Below are 19,573 nucleotides of genomic sequence, written 5' to 3' on the forward strand. Positions count from 1 at the left end.
GGCATCGTGGTCTAGTTTATAAGAGAAATAAGGATAGGATTAAATTTGTATTATCAAACTAGTAATGTGCATGTGGCTTTAGGTGAGACTCGAGAGTGTTGAATGTGTGTGGAAATTGAAAACTTGGACATCCACTTCTTCATATAAAGTGCATAGTTGCTAGTCACCATCAACTCTCACTCTAGTCTAGTAATTTCCTATATGTCATAGTTGTATTGTACTTAGAGTTATTTGCTTTGGTTAGCACATAATGTTTTTTTGCACGAATGGGACATAAATGCTTAACCTTAGCCCTATACAATTCATTGCTCACCGTAACCTTAGGCTAGCCCGTGCTGATCATAAAATTTATTGCTAACATAACCTTGGGCCAAAAAGGTCGGACGTCCCCTCACGGCGCCGTCAAAGGGGACCATCGATGCTAACCGCGCCGTCAAATTGTAATCCAGGTTATTTTGCAGGGTTAGACAAGGTTCATCTTTCTTCGTCGTCTTCTTCAGTGTTGCTGAATGTGAGAGAGAGAATTTGTTGTTGCTGCTTTGTGTGCATCTTTAGGGCAAACAGCTGGTGATTGTTGCAAAGGATCTGGATGCTTGCTCCCCCCCAGATCGCTCCTCTAGGCAACTCCTGCTCTCCCGCTTTGGTTCTTACTGATTTGAATTTTTGTTGTTCTTTTTGTGAAACCCCGAAATCACGGGGGGAGAGAGAGAGAGAGAGGCGCAGCAAACGTATCAATGGCGATGTATATGCAGGGTAGCGGAGATTAAATTTATTGCGGAAGAAATGGTTGGATTGGCATTAGGTTGTACTGTGGTTCCCGTCCTCTTTCTCGCTATCCGTGCTGATGAAAACGCCGAGGCTGAAGGCGTCGCGACCATGAGAGAGAAGATAAGCTAGCTGCTGCCAGAGTAAGAAAATGGCGTGGATTTGTTGTCTTAGCTGCTAGAAATACGAGCGTTGATGTCCTCATTTTTAGAGTGAATGGGCAGGGGCTGGTGCTTGCAAACGAGAAATAGAAGGTGCTGGTGGAAGTACTTGTAAGGACCCATGGCTCCGGTTCGAAAGAAAGGCGGGAAAGCTGCATCTGCAGCAGTAAGGCAAGTCTGGAACGTAGGTGATCTCGTGCTGGCTAAAGTGAAAGGCTTCCCCTGGTGGCCTGCTCGGGTAAGGACTCTTCAATTTTTAAGAGTGCCGTGATATGTTATTATGTTGAGCTTATCTTGTATCTATTACATGTTCTTGTATGTTTTGGGTGCAATCATTCTATATTGTGCTACGATGAATGGGCCCAAAGGCAATCTGTCTCGATGATCACGGCAATCACTCTTTTGTGGCTACTTATTTGCCCTAAGTGGGTATGCACTCAAGAATAGTGAGTGCAGCTACGAAGGGCGCTTTGCTAATTGAAGATTTATGAGCTATTGGCAATCGCCTTCATATAGAACAGTTAGGTGTTATGCTACTGCAGCTTTAAACTTAATGTGCGTCGATCTTATACCTAAACGACTCAAGTAATGGCTTGCAACAGCCAAGTTATATGCGGCAGTTGATCTTAAATGCATGCTGATCTTTGGGGCACAGGTGGGTATTGGCTGAAGTTTTTTTGTGTCTGCTTTGCAGGTGAGTGAACCACAAGATTGGGGCCGTGTGAAGGATCGGCGGAGAGTGTTTGTTTTCTTCTTTGGGACAGAGCAAATGTGAGTTAATGGTGTTTATACTTTGCAGCCTTCATGTTGTGTGACTGAAGCTCTATACTTTCAGCTGGATTCACCAGTCCCATCTTTTGGCTTTCCTGCATCTCCAGAGCGAGTGTGTATTCTGGGGTGGGGTAATAGACTTTTAAAAACACAGAATTGAGAAGATTGATTTTGTGCATATGGGAAGTTTGTTGTCATTTTTCTTGTATACCTCATTCATTGTGGGGGTTCTACTGACTCTTTATTCTGCCTGGTAGAGCCTTTGTTTTACCAAGAGATGTGAAAGCTTTCACTCCGGAGACCAAGAAAGATGTGCTTGACAAGGCACAAGGAAGAGGCGCAACAACAGTCTTTTGTCGTGCAGTAGCAGAAATATGTCAGGCTGAGGAAGGGTCGGGTGACCTTAACGAAGAAGATTCTCAGATTGTTGAAAATGAGAGTCTGGACAGGGCTGCTGATGAGGTGCCTGCCATTGAAGATAAGGACAGCAAGCTAATCAACGATGCAGTGTTGGAGTTTACTGGAGACAAGTTGGATGCTAATCAAAAAGGTCTATTGGCAGAGTTGGAAGGAATTTGTACTGAAACTGGTGGGGGTATGATTAATAGCATCTGTGAAACCGGGAGAGATGTCGATATTGATCCTGAGAAATTGAAGGGAAGGGTGGATGGTAGTATTGCCCATGAGCCAATTAAGAAACGGAGGAAAACTCTCGCAGACGATCGACTTTCTGATTTGAAAGTCTTGTCTGCTACGACCCCAAGGAGTGGGCCCTCTTTGAGGAAGTTGTTGACACGGTCTGCACAAACCTTAGAACAGAAGGATGTTAGTACGGTTGACATTTTGCTTCTCTCCAGGAATGATGAAACAAGAAATTTAAAGACTAAGGAGCAGGTTCAAGAGGAAATATTGAATACAACTATTGAGGAGGGTAAGGCAATGCAGGCTACAAACATTCTAGACGAGAGTCAGTGCCCTGGTGATGTTGAGGTAACAAGAGATGAACATAGATTGTCAAAATATCATAGCCGCTATGCAGCAGTGCTTTCTCAAAATCCAGTTCAGGATGCTTTAGACAGAGCAGATGTTGACAGCCTCAAAGACATACCACAAGAAGCAAATGATGACATATCTTTGCACAGGCAGATTTCAGAAAGTAATCATCCAGGGAAGACATTTGAAAAAGTACCCATGAACTTTGCTTCACATGAAAAGCAAGGGACTGGAACATTTTTGGAATCTGATGATGATGATGAACAAGAAGCTGAAGAATCCTTTCAGCAGACTGTTCTCCCCAAGAAGAAACACAGGGCTCTGAGGAAGGCTGAGAGAGAATTTAACAGCTTTGCTCATGCAGAAGTTGCAAAACAGGAGGCATCAGGAACATCGCCTCAAAGGCAACAGGCAGATGCACAGGGTAAGATGATAGTTGCAGAGTACCAGCGGAGGAAGAGGGGTCAAACTATCACGTCTAATCGAGTACAGCAAAATATGCAGGTTCGAATTTTGTCTTGAAAGTCTAGCCATCTTAAAACATTTGACTGTTGAGCTTGATGATAGGTTCCTGCATGTTGTGACTTTTGAAGGTTTACGTTTTATCCTCTTTTGTCATTTGTTCGGTTCAGGTGGTTGATAGTGAGAATGAGATCAACAGTGCGGCAAGAAAGAAAGGGGGCAAACATGTTGCAGATGTTTCTGATCTTGCAGGAGATCTGCTTGTAGCTGTCCATCCCCATTTTAAGCAGAGTTTGAAAGCATCAGTGGAAGTTGAAGAGGAGCTTCAGGCTGACCTTGTGGTGGCAAGTGCTTCAAGGGATGCTGAATGTACTGGCAGTATTGATGGTGATCTGCCCCTGGTTAAGAGGGCCAGAGCATGTTTGGACAGGGGTTCTAGTCTGCCACCAAAGGCAGATAAATATCGAATCCGGAGTAGCATAGCTGATGGAGAGGCTGCACTTCCGCCATCAAAGCGTAGGCAGCGTGCTTTTGAGGCAATGACAGAGTGTGCAGCTGAAGCTGCAGCAGTGCTGGAGGTTCGTGGTGGTAACAAGCTGGAAAGAATGGACGATATATTAGTTGACATACAGCCTAAAGTCCTTTGCCCCGAAGGTGATGGTCCTCAGGCTGGAAAAGGTAATGAAATGAAGATTAATGGTGAGGCGACAAGGCTGCCAGAAGCCTCTAACTCAGAAAATGCTGTCAGCAAAACTGACGAGTTTGATACGACGATGCAGGGTGTGGAGACAAGCTTTGACAAATCCATTACTACACACTCAGGGGTTGCCATGGCAGAGAAGTTAGCACACAATTCACTCGCAGTCCAAGGTGTGAGTGAAAAGGCAGAAACCAAAAAGGCAAGTGATGATGAGGATGGGCCTGCACAGGGCAAGGGCGTATCTGCTATATCACCAAGGAAACTGGGAAGTAGGACGTCCAATTATGGTATTCCAGGAACTCAAGTTAAAGCTGGAAGTGGGGATTCTTTGAGAGGCCATATGGAGAAGTTTGGTCATGGGCCCAAGGCTACATCGAAAAAGTCAGGCTCAAACGCAACACAAGGAAGTGCCTCTGGCCCTGTAGGATCACGGAAACAAGTTGGGAGTGATGGAGACAGACCTGTCCATGAGGCTGCTGGCAAGGAACAGGAAAATCATGCCAAATCGGCATGGTCGGACCGTTGTAGGATTGCTGCTGGTATGTCAAGGATGCTCCTAGAGGCCCCTTCAGAGAGGCAAAAGTCAGCTACAAAATCACGGATGAAAGAGCTGGTCAAGAGCAATGGCGCAACTGGAAGAGCTCGAGTAGACACTATGGGTTCTTCCAAGCTGCAGGCCGAGGTCAATGCTAATAAAGTGAGAGCAGCGTAAGTATTTCTTATGTTTAGTATTTAAACGAACCTGGAATGATTTAACAGTATTACATGGTCTGTACTTGCCTTGATGATATCTTGTTTTGGGCTAAGTGTTGAAGCTGCTAAGGAGGTGAAGCAGAAGCGGCAAGCTCGCGTTGCAGCACCGATACCAAGTTTTTCAAACGTCATGGAGGTGGAAAAGTTTCCAGCTGGCTTCATATCAAGCCCATCCCCTGGTGGGGGCTCCTTGTTGAGTTCACCGGTACAAGTTTTATCTGCTGTCCCAACAGAGGATTCCCAGAGGATTGGAGCTCCAGTTAGTATTCTGGAATCATCTGGAATCTCTGGAGAAGAGGCAAGGATTGGTTCGGGTGAGCTGGCAAGTTCAAGGGATCTGTCTTCTGCTGGGGATACTGAAGTATCTATTGCTCGGGACACGTTTGAAGGAATGCTGGAAACGTTATCACGGACAAAGGAGAGCATTGCCCGAGCTACGCGCCATGCCCTTGAATGTGCAAACTTTGGGATTGCTAGCCAGGTATAACTTATTGGATTATGATTTTATCATGCTTTGTCGTGCAATTTCTGAGCCATTGTATGGTAATCGAAGAATGGGATGAAAAGTTTTCATGTTGTAGCAGCTACTGCAGACGACATTTTACCTAGGGGGAATTGCTGTTATGGTTTGGTAATTTGCTGTATGGAATGCTGTTTGTCTACAATGCCTCAATGGTTGTCTGGTATGCTTCTCATATCTGGTGCTGTATTGTGTGAGATTGAGTGGACCTTTCTTCAGATAATACATGCTTCCCATCTAGCCCAACGCATCCAGCTGGGATGTTATGATGTGCTGATTGAATGGCTGACTACCGCCAGGGCTCATGTGGCATTCGAACAACTGAGGAAAATGCTGGCTAGACGCTTGTTTTGTCTGTGAAAAGAACTTCTGGAAAAATCAACCATACAAATCAGCAATCCGAAAGGTGCTGATCATGGAAAAAGAAACAAAACCTGGTTGTCAGAAAGAAAAACCAGCCTGTTTTCAGAGAACCCAGCTCACTGCCTAGGGAGTCTTTGTAAAAGGGGCTAACAACCAAGGTGGTGGTTTATATCCAGCGAACCCCTCTGGTGGGGTAAGGACGTAAAAGATGCCTGCAAGCCAAGCCTTGCAAAAGGGCTCCCACCTTTTGATGGTCGCTCTACAACATGGAGCCCCGCGCTTCCAAATGGCGCATAGGGTGAACATAATGTCCTGCCAGATGGCGACAAGGGTGGCTGTTAACGTGATGGCTTCCCATCACCAGACTGGTGGGCAATCAACTAGTGATGTTGGACACCATCTCCCATACGGTCTTTTAGTGAAAGTAGAGGGTGCATGTGGAAGGTGACATCATATACCTCAATCTTGGAAACGTGCTGGCTCTGGATCTTGTAAACTGGAGAGGTTGGATTGATGGAGAAAGTGTGACCCCCCTTTGTAAGCCACGCCACCATCCCTAAGTGAAGTCTCACTGCATACGTTGTGTGCTGGCCACAATCTTGAGAGCTATGCTAGGCATCCCCAAAGCAGTAAGTAATCGTCTCTAACACAGGCGTCTGTACAGTGATGGCAGCTGGCATCCACTGCCACCGTTTGGTACTTCTCCCAAGAAATAAAATAGATTGACTATGGTCAAATAATGTTGACTTTGGTTAACTAGAACAAGCTTTGTTTTATTTTAGAACTGTGGGGACGCTCACGAGGGATAGGATTAGTCTAAGAACTAGGAATTCATGCATTTGGCTAACCCCTAATGGGTTAAAGTGTTGGTGTTTGGTTAATTAATGCGTAGAACTTGGAAGACTGCAAAAAAGGCTCATAATTGACAGAGCAAGTGCCAATAAGTAGGTCCCGTAAGGCAAAAAGCACTTGGAGCTCCTAGAAGATGGCGTCCTTTAATGAGCCCCCCTGGGGTTCTGAAAAGGCCATTAAAGCTTCCCTAAAGTGGGCAAGAGCAGAAAAGCTAAGCTTTTTGTAAAAAATAGCTTTAGAAAGCAGGTCTAGCTTTTTGCCAGGCCAAGTCTATAAAAGAAGAGCCTCAAAGCTCCAAGATCATTCAAGAGTTGTACTTAGCTTCATGCTCTTCTCAGAGCCAGTTGTACAAAGTTATTTTCTATTGAAATAAGACCTTAGGGGGGAGCCATTCTTTCTGGCCCCTAGTGTTGTCACCTGTGTATGGTCTTTTTCCCTCTTTTCCTAGCTCTCTTTTCTTGCTGCGAATCTCTTCTACTGTCCCTGCATGTTTATCCGATTGCTGTACGGCTGATTCCAGCACCAGATCCTCTATCACTTTGCACGTGCGAGCTGTTTGGAGAGATTCTGCTGGCGAATTGTAGCCACTATTGGGGGCAGCATACTTGCTATGATTTGGATTTCTAGATATCAAACGCGATACCATTATACATTTTCGTCTCTCCATTCGATTGCGGATGGAAAGTGTTGGGACATTTTCAGCTTCGTACCAAAATTATTAAACAAGGCTTGCAAAAAATTTGACGTGAATTTGGAGTCCCTGTCAGATGTGATGGTCGTTGGCAACCCTCTAATGGGATACCAATACTTTATGAACAAACGAGCTACATCTTCAGCGTTGGCCGTCTGTTTGCAGGGAATAAGCATACAATATTTACTAAAGTGACAAACAATAGTAAGATATTGAGTGCCTTCGGATGTTGGAAGTATTCCCACGAAGTCCATACCTATGTCTTGGGGTATTGGCAATGGCATAAGTAAGCCAGCCGCTTTCTTGTGGGAAGCCTTAACCTTTTGGCATATCTGATAATTTTGAACATAGCGGTATACTTCCTTCCGCATCTTTGGCCATTAGAAATAGGGCTCTAACTTCTCCAAAGTACCATTTATACCTCGATGACCACCGGTGAGGGCGTCATGGGCATCATGATGAAGTAGGTGCTGTTTGTCTTTGAGTACACATAATCTTTTCTTATAGGAAAGCCAACCGTTAATGGCCTGGGGCTAGAGTCATGGCTAACTAGAACTGTGTGCCAAACTCTATTGAATCCGTGTATTGTGCCTTCATACTATTAAGATTCTTTCCCTGGATTTCAAGCACATTGGCCTTCTCAATGGTCTGGATTAAGCCTATCCGATTGAGAACGTTGGCACTAGGGTTGTTTTTGTCGGGGACGTATTCCATCATTCCCCCAAACTACTGGAATATTCGACTCCACCGTCGCTGCCGATCACTCCATTGTGAACTAGGCATTGTCTGAAGTCACTTAAGGGCTTGGTGATCTGTCTTGACTGTGAAAGTCCGTCCGTAGAGGAAAGGCTTGCAATGTTTTAATGCCTGGATGACACCGAGTAGCTCTCTATCGTAAACTGAATAGTTCTTTCCGGCATCGTTGAGCTTTTTGCGGTAATATGCCACGGGCCTATCCTCTTGCTGTAAAATTGTTTTGATGGCGACATTGCTAGCATATGTGAATCACCAGAAATGGATCATCCTAAGAGGCGATCTTCATAACTAGTGCTGTTATGGCCAACCGTTGCAAGTCATGGAAGGCCTGCAATGCTTTGCGTGTAACTTGAATTTTTTGTTTGCGTATCTTTACCCCTTTTAATAAATCTGTAAGAGGGGTTGCGTATGTCGAGAATCCATCCATATACGAGTTGTAGGCTTTGATACAAACCCACAAAGGATCAGCTGTCATGGGGATAGCCCACTGGTGATAGCTTGAATCTTCTTTGGATTTAATCGAATCCCTTGAGCACCAATAGATATTGAATTTCCACCAACCCGAACTCACTTTTCTTTGCGTTGAGGTATAGCTGGTTCTCGTGCAATAACTGTAGGGCACATCGCACATCCTTAATATGTTGCTTTGTTGTAGCGGAAAAGATAAGGATATCATCGAGAAAGATGAACATGCACTTCCCAATATAATCTAAAAATACCTGTGACATCATCTTGTTGAACGTCGGTGGTGCATTCTTCAGACCAAATGGCATGATGATGAACTCGTAACGAGCTCGCTCTGTCTGGAAAGTTGTCTTTGGGATATCAGCTTCAAAAATCCGGACTTGGTGGTAGCCACTCTTGAGATCGTTTTTTGAGAAAAAAATTGCACCATTGAGTCTTCCCAAGATCTACTCAATGCAGGGCATAGAAAAGTTGTTGTTGGCTATAAGCTTGTTGAGTGCTCTATAGTCTACACATAATCGTGCGGACTTATCCTTCTTTGCCACAAATAGAATGGGTGCAGTAAATGGCGAAGATGACGGTCTAATAAACCCTGCACGCAACAACTGAGACAATTGTTGCTCTAACTCACCCTCCATAGACTTGGAAAGTCGGTAAGGAAACTTACTTGGAGGTGTGGAGTCCGGAATCAAATCGATGCTATGGTCTTCCGGTCTGTTGGGAGGTAGCTAGGGTGGCAGATCATCCCGAAGCATGATGTCTTGGAACTCTTGGAGTAGATCCACCATGGCTCGTCCCATCAGAGGAGCGTATTGAACTGTAGTGATCTGGCACTGAACATAAACAATTGCACATGCCACGATCTGCTTGAATATGAGATATTAACGGAATCCCTGGTATGCTTAGATCACCGCGTATCACAGTGGGCTCAAGTAAACCTTCCACAATAGTGAAGGTGTCCTGACGCCAATTAGGCGTCGGTACATGCTCACGAAACCACTGAATGAAAGGTGTCATAATAAAATTCCACGTAAAGGTGGCCTTCTGATCTGAAAATGTAAAATGGATGGACTTATGTGTGATGTGTGTGCGCAAGCTGGGTGTGAAGCCATCCATTTCAAGCTCGTGAGGCACAAAAGTCCACCCCACTGTCTTGGCAAGCTAAGAGGAGATGACATCTTCTGAACTCCCATATCGAATAGGATAATGAATTGATGTCCATTAGCTGTGCCATATGCTCGAAGGAGTGCCTTCTTGTGGTCTGAGAGGTCACCCTCCTTCTTACCTTGAAAGACCATTGTGGGGATGGCGTTCAAAGCAGAGAAGACGACATTTGTAGCTGAGGTTGGTGGCGGGGTTGGAAGAGCTAGTACATTGGCGATGGAAGAAGTATGTGCTTTCGCAGCCTTTTCGGTAAGAAACTTAGGATAGTCCTTCTCGTCGTGCCCAGCGATGTGGTGGCAATGAAAGCAGCGATGTTCTTGGTGGTATTGCTTCTATTCGTCAGGCTGTAGATAGCCTCTTGTAATGCCCGCTTTAGTCTTTTCATCTGGAGTCATCTTTGGCTTGGAAGCCTTTGACTAGATGCCTGGCTATCTTTATTTTGGTATTGGTTATCCTTCTTCTGATCCTTACTCATTGTGTTGTTTGACTGCTGCGGGGCCTTGGAATCCTTGTGTTGACTAGAAGCCTCGATGTCTTTATTTTGATATTGGTTATCGTTCTTCTGATCCTTACCCGTTGTGTTGTTTGACTGCTGCAAGGCTTTGGAATCCTTGTGGACGTGCTTGGGCTTTCCCCCGTTCAGCATCATCTCTTATTCTGGGCGAGAGTCAGCGCCTGCTCGTAATCGGGCTATGAAGAGGAGAAAGAATACCAGAAAGAATCTTGCTCCAGAAGTGATGGCAAATCTTCTAGAGCATAATCGGGTCCTCCTACAGCAACTCGAAGAACATTCATCCCAAGGTGGACCATACAAAACAACGTCTGGAGCGTTGGAAGAAAGACGAACCATAGATTTTGAAAAACTGCTCTCAGTGATGCGTGAGGAACGCAGGAACGAGGAGGCACTGCGGCCTGCAGAGCTCGCCCAAGTAGAGAGGCAACAAAAGTTAAATCGAGAGGCGATGCTTCTCTAACACAAACAGATGTTAGCCACTATGCAGGCAAGTTTGAGCGCGGCAACTGTCATTGCCATAGCTTCGTCGTCGACAAATGTAACACCACTCACCCGGTCCACTCCAAATTTTGTTAAGAATGATGGTAAGTGTAACCATTCAGCTAGTCTTCAATTCATTCATCAGTTTGTAGCTCATTTTATAACACTCTTCGAGAGAGCACGGAAACACACTTCTGAAGAGTACACTCTGCACACGTATTGCAGACCCAAAGACCTGAGAGGCACCGCCAAACCAATACCAAGACCTGAGAGGCACCGCCAAACCAATACCTGAGAGGCACTTCTGCAAGGCAAGGAAGAGGCTCGTGCTGTCCACCGGGAAACAGGGTTACTGAGTGAGTGAGAGAGTGAAAGCTAGGAGTAATAGATTCTAAAGAGAGCTGAGAGATGGCTGAAATATAGAGCTGAGAAGTGATCTGAGCAAACTGTAAAAAGTAACTGAAAAGAGCTGCTGAAATAGTACCCAAACCTTACTCTATTTGCTGGTCCAACAGCGTGCTGATGTGCGTGTACTTCTCTCACAAATGGCTGAACTGATGGCCAAGGGATGGAGGCTGATCAGGGCCAGAAAAGGGAAGGCACAGAGGCTGCTCCGAGGGCTGAAGGTAGGCTGAAGGAGTGCTGAAGGCTGGAGGGCTATTGAGTGAGGAAAGAGGCTGCCAAGGGCCCCTTTTATAGGGCTGGCTGTGAAACCGGCCTTCAGTTTCCTAAAGGGCAGTAGACCATAACTTGCATTGCATATTCATTATTCACAGCCACATTGCATCATTTCCAACCACTTAACTTTAAACAATACCACTTAGAAACAACCGGAGAAATAACTGGATGGAGGCTAGAGTGCCCCTACAGCTCAATGAAACCAAGTACAAGACACCACACTGGCCCCAAACACTTGGCGCCCCTTCCGGTATTTATTTATTTCTTTAGGAATAAAATTGGTACATACAACAAGGGCTCTCCCTTGTGCTCTGCCCCACGGGCAATTCCACAGTCCAAGCCAAACCTTGGCTATAACCTGCGTTCCATCCTAGTGCACACACTAGCACCCAAGTGCCAAGGCAAAGCTAAGGCATTCACCATTTGTCCATGACCAACTGTAAAAGTATCCAAGCATTCCACAAAGACTGTAACCAACTGTTAATGACCAGGCATCCAGACACTTCCCAAAAATCTCCAAATGCAATCACATGAAAGGATAGCGACAAGGGAACTCAAACCAGCTTCAATTGACTTCAATCCGGCTCCGAAACACCTCCAAAAGCAACACATCCAATGTTGAGGCTAGCAAGAGGAACTGGCAGCTAGGAGAGGAGAGGGAAGAGAGAGATAACGAGCTGGAATCAGAGAGGGAGAAAGAGCAAGAGGATCACGGGCAAGAAAGAGAAGCTGAGCAGGCCGTACAGCAAGGGAAAGGGGCCGCACAACAGTGAATAAGCGTCCCGTACAGCAGCCTTTGGAATCCGTGCAACAGCAGCAGCATTAATGGCGTCCGTACAGCCAGCAAATAAAGCCAGTACAGCCAGCAAAATCACTTGTACTAGCAGGAAAACCATCCGTACAGTCCGCCTTGGATCCCGTACAACAACACGTGAAAAGTCCGTACAATCAGCCTGGAAAAGCATGCATCTGTCCGTACAGCCAGCAATAAGGACCTCATACAACAGTGTTGAAAGGACCGTACAGCAGGTACATACTCTTCAATGCAGTTCCTGCAGTCCGTACAGCCGTATGGACTGCCTCGAGATGTGTGCAGGCCAAGAAATGCAAGGAGTCAAGCCTTCCTTGGAATTCGTATGGCGTGCCCCTTCACCTCGGGATGCGTGAAGAAAGAATAATCCAAAAAGAAAACGTACCTTAGCCTTGGAAGGAGAGGAAGAGGGTAGGTGTGCATGAGGGAATGCCACGTGGCCCCCTCATTAAAGCTCTAACCCTTGCAAACCAATGGAACATTGGTTTGCCCCTCACATTAAAATCCTAATGAAACATTGGTTTCCTTGGGCCTAACTTTAAGACCCCTCTAAACCTTGCCTTGCCCCTAGCAAGTAGGCCTAGTGTGTGCACCTAGGGACTTCTGGGAAGTCTCTTCCCCTAGGCTAGCCCTCTAAGCCAAAGTAAGTCACGGTTCATAACTTCACATCCCCGTGACATACCCTCCTCTTGAAACAGCAAAGTATCAAGTTTGCTGCTATAAACATAAACCTCCAGCAATGATGATATGGTCTAGGAGAGCGCGCGTGTCCATCCATATATCAATGCATCATCAATGTGGAGTGACTAGTACACTCATCATAGAAGTCCCGTAGCAGATGTATTGTCAGCAAACAATACCTCGGGTGAGACATATAGTGTCACCAAGCGACTTTTAGATACCGTGAGCCTGTCTGTTGATAAGGGGGTGGAGGAACTACCCCCCTCTTGAGCATCAGGCAATGGTCTAGACCTATGCTCTACTGAGCCTGAAGGAGCTACAACAGAAGTCAGCTCAAAGCACAACAACTGAGTGGACCACACCACTCTGACTGAAATCTGCTACTTCACTTGCCTCCAATAATTTGAACCACACACATATCACAGTAATGGATCCTAGGAACATAGATCCCGGTACTCGAAATCCTTTCAGACTTGCATCACCGCAAGCTGAATCGGTTCAGCCGATCTATGCTAGACTTGGATCCTTGTCTCATGGTTCAAATAAAAAACCGACTAGCATGTACTAAATGGATTTAGTGCTCGAGCCATGCCGGGCAACAAGAGCATCCAAAACAGGCATGTGATACATGGATGTGCTGCTCTAGCCATGCCGGGCAACAAGAGCAATCCAACAGTAACAAGGACTACTTATTCTGCAATTTACCATTCAGCCTAGAAGAGGAGACTCTCCATCTTCTGACTGATACAAAAATCAACAAAACTAGCAGGGAAGAACCATCCTGCAAATTACCATGCAAAGCTAGCAGGGAATAAACATCCTGCAAATAACAAAGCAGCCTAGAAAGAGGAGACTCTCCAATTTCTGGCTGTTACAATTAATCATACCAATATTACTGCTTTCCACCAAAGGAAAACAAATCTCCTAGCGCACGTGGCTGTCCTTTTTCGCTTCTTGTGCTCCCATAGGTTGTTTCCATTTACGATTGGGGCAATCTTTGGCCTGATGGCCCTCTTCTTTGCAAAGGAAACACTTTCCAGCTTCAAATAGGGCTTGCCGTTCCTCAGGAGACAATCTCTCTTTGGTACTGGGCTTACTATTAGGTCGTTGGTCCACATCAAACTTGACTTTGGTTGTCTTGGCAAATTCCCTTTTCGTGAAAGAGTCATCCTGCTGCTTACCTTTGAATCCTGGAGTCATCCCTTGCATGAGTGCATAGGCTGTAGTAGCATTCTCAATCAGTTGAGATATGTTGGAGACCTTTGTCTTGGTGCAATAGTCACGAAGCTCCTTTGGCAGCCCACAACAATACTTTTCCACTTGCTCAGACAATGATACGGTCCTATACGAGCTGACTGACAATAAGGCCTCCCAGAACTTTTTGTTATATTCTTCAAGGTTCTTACAGTTTGCAGCATCCAGCTTATGCCATGCTGTCATTATATCCACTTCAAAAGTGGTGGTGAGCCAAGCAGATGAGAAAACTTGCCTGAACTCAATCCAAGTGTTAAGGGATTTACCCTTCAAAAGCAAATTTGTCCACCATGGGAGTGCGTTACCCTTCAAGAAGGTGGCTGCCTTTCGTACCTTGGAAGACTCTGTGAAATGACCACCGGAATAGGCAGCATCAAACTATTGCACAAATGTCAGAGCCTTCAATGTATCCTGTATCCCATTGAAGGTTTCAAACTTCACAACTGCCCCTCCCTCCTTATAATCTTTCAGCTTACCTTTGGGAGTAAGATTATCATAAACCGGGGGCTGTAAATATGGTGGAGGCATCGTGGATCCCATATTCTGTACCATATCGCCTGTGCCCATGGTGGGGTTGACCATTCCAGATCCCGTTCCTTGCATCTGTGGCACACTCCAAGTGTTGCTTATCATTCCTGGCATGCCTGTCTGCATACCGGGCTGCATCCCTATGTTTGCATACATCATATTGGCATTTGCAGGGGGCATTCCACCCTCCATATGCTGCTGCAAATTCTGCATTCCTGGCTGGAAACTACCCAAGTATGTACCAGGCATACCAAGCCCTTCGGTGGGCTGTCCCACCATTGACTGAAAAACCGATCCTCAGCCAAAATATCCTGGATGCTTCATGGGCTAGGAAGGACTTGCTGTCCTTGATTAAGTGAATGAAAAGTATTGACATTACCCGCTACAGGGGTGACTGTGGGCATCTCTGGTGTCTGTCTACTGAAAGATACACGCCTGTGAGTCGTCTTATGCTTTGTATGCTTCTTCTCAGCTGTCTTTTTGCTTTCAGGGGGAGCATTACCACCAGGATAAGCTTGCATAATCTCCATGAAAGTCTGTTGCAGCTGTGACAGGGCTCCCACTGCACTTTGCATTTGTAACTGAAAAAGGGCATTGGGATCAAGCTCCTCTGCCTCATTTAACTCGTCCTGCGAATCCTCAGTGGCATGCTCAGAAGAAACATGCTGTCCCTCATCATTTTGCTCTTCTTCACCCTCACTGGTGTTGTGCTCCATCTCAAAGCTGTCTGCTTCTTGTTTGGAGATAGTCAGTGATCTCTTGCGGTGCAACATGATTGTTGATGATATGGCTGTAACAAAAATGCAATGGGGCTTTCTTCACCCCACACTCCCAGGGCTCACCTTTGTAGGAAGATGATGATATCCCGGCAATGGAACCACTGAAACCGGCCTTCAGTTTCCTAAAGGGCAGTAGACCATAAGTTGCATTGCATATTCATTATTCACAGCCACATTGCATCATTTCCAACCACTTAACTTTAAACAATACCACTTAGAAACAGCTGGAGAAATAACTGGATGGAGGCTAGAGTGCCCCTCCTCAATGAAACCAAGTACAAGACACCACACTGGCCCCAAACACTTGGCGCCCCTTCCGGTATTTATTTATTTCTTTAGGAATAAAATTGGTACATACAACAAGGGCTCTCCCTTGTGCTCTGCCCCACGGGCAATTCCACAGTCCAAGCCAAACCTTTGCTATAACCTGCGTTCCATCCTAGTGCACACACTAGCACCCAAGTGCCAAGGCAAAGCTAAGGCATTCACCATTTGTCCATGACCAACTGTAAAAGTATCCAAGCATTCCACAAAGACTGTAACCAACTGTTAATGACCAGGCATCCAGACACTTCCCAAAAATCTCCAAATGCAATCACATGAAAGGATAGCGACAAGGGAACTCAAACCAGCTTCAATTGACTTCAATCCGGCTCCGAAACACCTCCAAAAGCAACACATCCAATGTTGAGGCTAGCAAGAGGAACTGGCAGCTAGGAGAGGAGAGGGAAGAGAGAGATAACGAACTGGAATCAGAGAGGGAGAAAGAGCAAGAGGATCACGGGCAAGAAAGAGAAGCTGAGCAGGCCGTACAGCAAGGGAAAGGGGCCGCACAACAGTGAATAAGCGTCCCGTACAGCAGCCTTTGGAATCCGTGCAACAGCAGCAGCATTAATGGCGTCCGTACAGCCAGCAAATAAAGCCAGTACAGCCAGCAAAATCACTCGTACTAGCAGGAAAACCATCCGTACAGTCCGCCTTGGATCCCGTACAACAACACGTGAAAAGTCCGTACAATCAGCCTGGAAAAGCATGCATCTGTCCGTACAGCCAGCAATAAGGACCTCATACAACAGCGTTGAAAGGACCGTACAGCAGGTACATACTCTTCAATGCAGTTCCTGCAGTCCGTACAGCCGTACGGACTGCCTCGAGATGTGTGCAGGCCAAGAAATGCAAGGAGTCAAGCCTTCCTTGGAATTCGTATGGCGTGCCCCTTCACCTCGGGATGCGTGAAGAAAGAATAATCCAAAAAGAAAACGTACCTTAGCCTTGGAAGGAGAGAAAGAGGGTAGGTGTGCATGAGGGAATGCCACGTGGGCCCTGCATTAAAGCTCTAACCCTTGCAAACCAATGGAACATTGGTTTGCCCCTCACATTAAAATCCTAACCCCTTCTAACCAATGAAACATTGGTTTCCTTGGGCCTAACTTTAAGACCCCTCTAAACCTTGCCTTGCCCCTAGCAAGTAGGCCTAGTGTGTGCACCTAGGGACTTCTGGGAAGTGTCTCTTCCCCTGGGCTAGCCCCCTAAGCCAAAGTAAGTCACGGTTCATAACTTCACGTCCGTGTGACAGGCTGGGCCAACCAGCAGGCTGTAAACAGCCGACTGAGTCAGCTGTTTTACAGACTGGTTGGCTTGGTTCCAACCTATAAAAGCCCCCGTCTGGCCCATTTTGGGCAGGCTCTCTAGGCTATGACCTAGACCTAACTAAGCCCTAAGATGGAAACACTATCCTATTGTTCTCCAGTGGGTACCAGCGAACAAGACTTGACTGTTTGACTTGACCTAAGGCTTAGAGACTGGCTTACGTAGCTTGTGCTTGACTATCCCTGGACAACGGCTCACAAAGGGGTCGCATCATACGACAAAATGTCATATTAGGGAACTATTACGCACTTGTTGATGTAGCCAGTGTGCCATATTGCACCTAAGTGCATGGGTGCATGTGATACTGCCTCCGGGGCTCCAAAATCTTCTGTGGGTTTGTGTGCGTCTACCCACCCTCGTCTCTCAAACGCTGAAGTTGTGTCCCTGCTAAGCACGGTCTAGTAGTCTGGAAGAACTGTTGGGTCATCTTGACCCCTTGTTGGACCTACGGAGCCCTAGGGGAGTGATAGGAGAGCCCAACGCGCCAGATCTCCGTGGCTTAAAGGTCCAGCCTTGCACTCTCGTACCGGTGTGCTACCCACTGTGAGGCTGGAGCTTTCTGCCTAAGGTGCTCTATAGAGGTCAAGTCCCATCTAAAAGGTCTCTCATTCTCTTGCAAGGAGTGTCGCTTCTGAAGAGCATGGGATTTGAAGCTCCTCGATGTACACACAGACACATGCGCACACACACACACACGTGTGTGTGGGGATTGCTGGAGTTTCAGCTACTCTGATTGCTTTTGGAACAACTCCTACTCCAACTGGTGGAACTGATGTTGCTGCTGTTGGACCTGTGTGTGTGTGTGTGTGTGTGTGTGTGCGCAGTGGGTTTTTGTATAGTGTGTGTGTGTGTGGTGTTTGAGACGTGTGAGAGAGAGAGGTCGTGTAGCCCTTGCTCCAGCCCTCCCATCAGCTCCTTAGACTCCTTTGGCAAGCCCGTCTGCCTCAGCTACCTGCTGCTCCACATCAGCGACCAAAAACCGATTGTTTGGGGTCCTGAATCCCTGTCGTACAGATCTGCCACAGCTCCGTACAGTTTCGTACAGGTGTACGGACCTGTACGGCCTTTCCCACCTTGTTCAGGCTGCTACTGCCGGCTCATTCTCTGCTCTTGGGTGGTGGTTGTACCGGATTTGCTCACAGGATGCCTCTACACGCTGGTTCTGAGGGTACCTTCTTCTTGGGTTCCATCTTCTTTAGAAGATATGGCTGAATACTCTTATGAAAAAACTTTTCAAAAGGATCAATCGGTTCAATGCAAAAAGCAAAAGCAGGTTGAGGGTCAGCATGACCCCGTGCATGATTCTGTTGAAGCACAATTGGTTTATGATGTCATGCACGAAGGATTTGTAGACACAAGGAAAGAGTGGAAAGACTCTGTTCCATCGGTTGGTCTCATGGTTGAAGTGGATGAAATTGTGGATCCAGTTATAGAATATGCCAAAAATGCAGTTATTTTATTTTTCCCAGGTCGGATGCCACCTATTGCAGAGGTAGGCAATTGGTTGACCCGCACATTGGCTGGCTCGTTTGTTCGTAAGGTACACTATGCAGCCAGAGGCTTTTTTGAGGTCATTATGGTAGATGAGATTCACAGGCAAATGCTTTTGGAACATTCGCCACTCTTTTTTGGCCAACAAATGGTGCACGTTTTGCCATGGTCCCCCACAAGGGATTATCAAGCTCTGATTCGACACTGATGTCCGGTTTGGGTTGAAGTTGTAGACTTTTCGCAATGCATGGCTTCACTCTTGCCTAAAATTGCAGCGACTTTAGGCAAAGTGGTTTGCCCACCGCGGCCTAATGGCAACTCTAATCGATTTTGCATGCTCTGGGATACTGATGATCCTACACCGGAGTCTTATTCAGTCACGGTAAACAATGTTGACATGGGAAGTGCATTCTATAAATTGAAATGGGGACTATTTGCAGGGGCTTGTTTTGAATGTAAAAAATTTGGGCACATGGCTTCGTAGTGTCCAATGAATCAGCACAAAATGCCTCCTACTACTTTGTCTGCTGAGATGCCCAATAAGGATGCTCCTGCCTCTATTGGGAATAAAAATAAAGGTAATAGACAATTTCTTGTGAATCAAGATAAAGGCAAAGCCCCAGTGGTTTCAAATGGGACTCCTTCTTCCCCTTTGCTTCCTGCTATTCAACCCTCAGCAAAAGGACCAAAAACTCCAATTGATGGATGGCAAAGTCCAAGAAAAGCTATTTGTGTTCGACGACCTCCACCCTCTCGCACTTGGAATGGTGCATCTTCTAGTGGAAACTCTCCAGAGGTCAACTCAGGAATTGGAATCACATGGGCTGCAGTGATAGCTAGCAGAGCCCTCTTCCCTGAAGAAGAGGTTGCTGCATTGCTATCCACTCCTTAGGCGGATGTTTCTTCCCAGGGAAGAGGCCTTGACCCTGAGGTAGAAATGCAGGGTTGACATAGCAGAATACGGAGTACGGACGACGTCAGCAGAGCACGGAGTACGGACGGCGGAGTACGGACGACGTACGAAGTACGGGCATCGTACGAAATACGGGCGGTGTACGGACAGCGGACGACGTACGGATAGCAGGTACGGGTGCAGGACTGTGCAGATCTGGCGTGACAGCAGGTGAGTAACAGCAGGACTGCGCAGATCTGGCGCTCAGATCTGTGGCTGAACTGCACAGATCTGGAGCGCAGATCTGGCGCAGATCTGAAGCGGGATACACACAGATCTGGCGTACACACAGATCTGGAATACACACAGATCTGGCGCGCAGATCTGGAGCACAATGAC

The 19,573-nt window shown here is 46.4% G+C and overlaps 1 protein-coding gene across 2 annotated transcripts in view; it reads left to right on the top strand.

Moving 5' to 3' along the window:
* Window positions 1–497: 497 nt before the first annotated feature.
* LOC147893349 (ENHANCER OF AG-4 protein 2-like) overlaps window positions 498–19,573 on the top strand; it is a 51,259-nt gene continuing 32,183 nt past the window's right edge. For both annotated transcript variants that reach the window (XM_087385497.1, XM_087385498.1), the window contains exons 1-7: window positions 498–620; window positions 753–908; window positions 990–1,164; window positions 1,621–1,697; window positions 1,955–3,194; window positions 3,323–4,560; window positions 4,660–5,086. In XM_087385497.1, coding sequence (XP_087241623.1) covers window positions 1,048–1,164; window positions 1,621–1,697; window positions 1,955–3,194; window positions 3,323–4,560; window positions 4,660–5,086 — 3,099 coding nt within the window. In that variant the 5' untranslated portion in view covers window positions 498–620; window positions 753–908; window positions 990–1,047. The remainder of the gene's footprint in view (window positions 621–752; window positions 909–989; window positions 1,165–1,620; window positions 1,698–1,954; window positions 3,195–3,322; window positions 4,561–4,659; window positions 5,087–19,573) is intronic.

The sequence above is a fragment of the Dipteris shenzhenensis genome, chromosome 15 (assembly GCF_047967505.1).
Source record: "Dipteris shenzhenensis isolate YYH24624 ecotype China chromosome 15, Dip_SZ_1.0, whole genome shotgun sequence".
Classification (NCBI taxonomy): Eukaryota; Viridiplantae; Streptophyta; class Polypodiopsida; order Gleicheniales; family Dipteridaceae; genus Dipteris; species Dipteris shenzhenensis.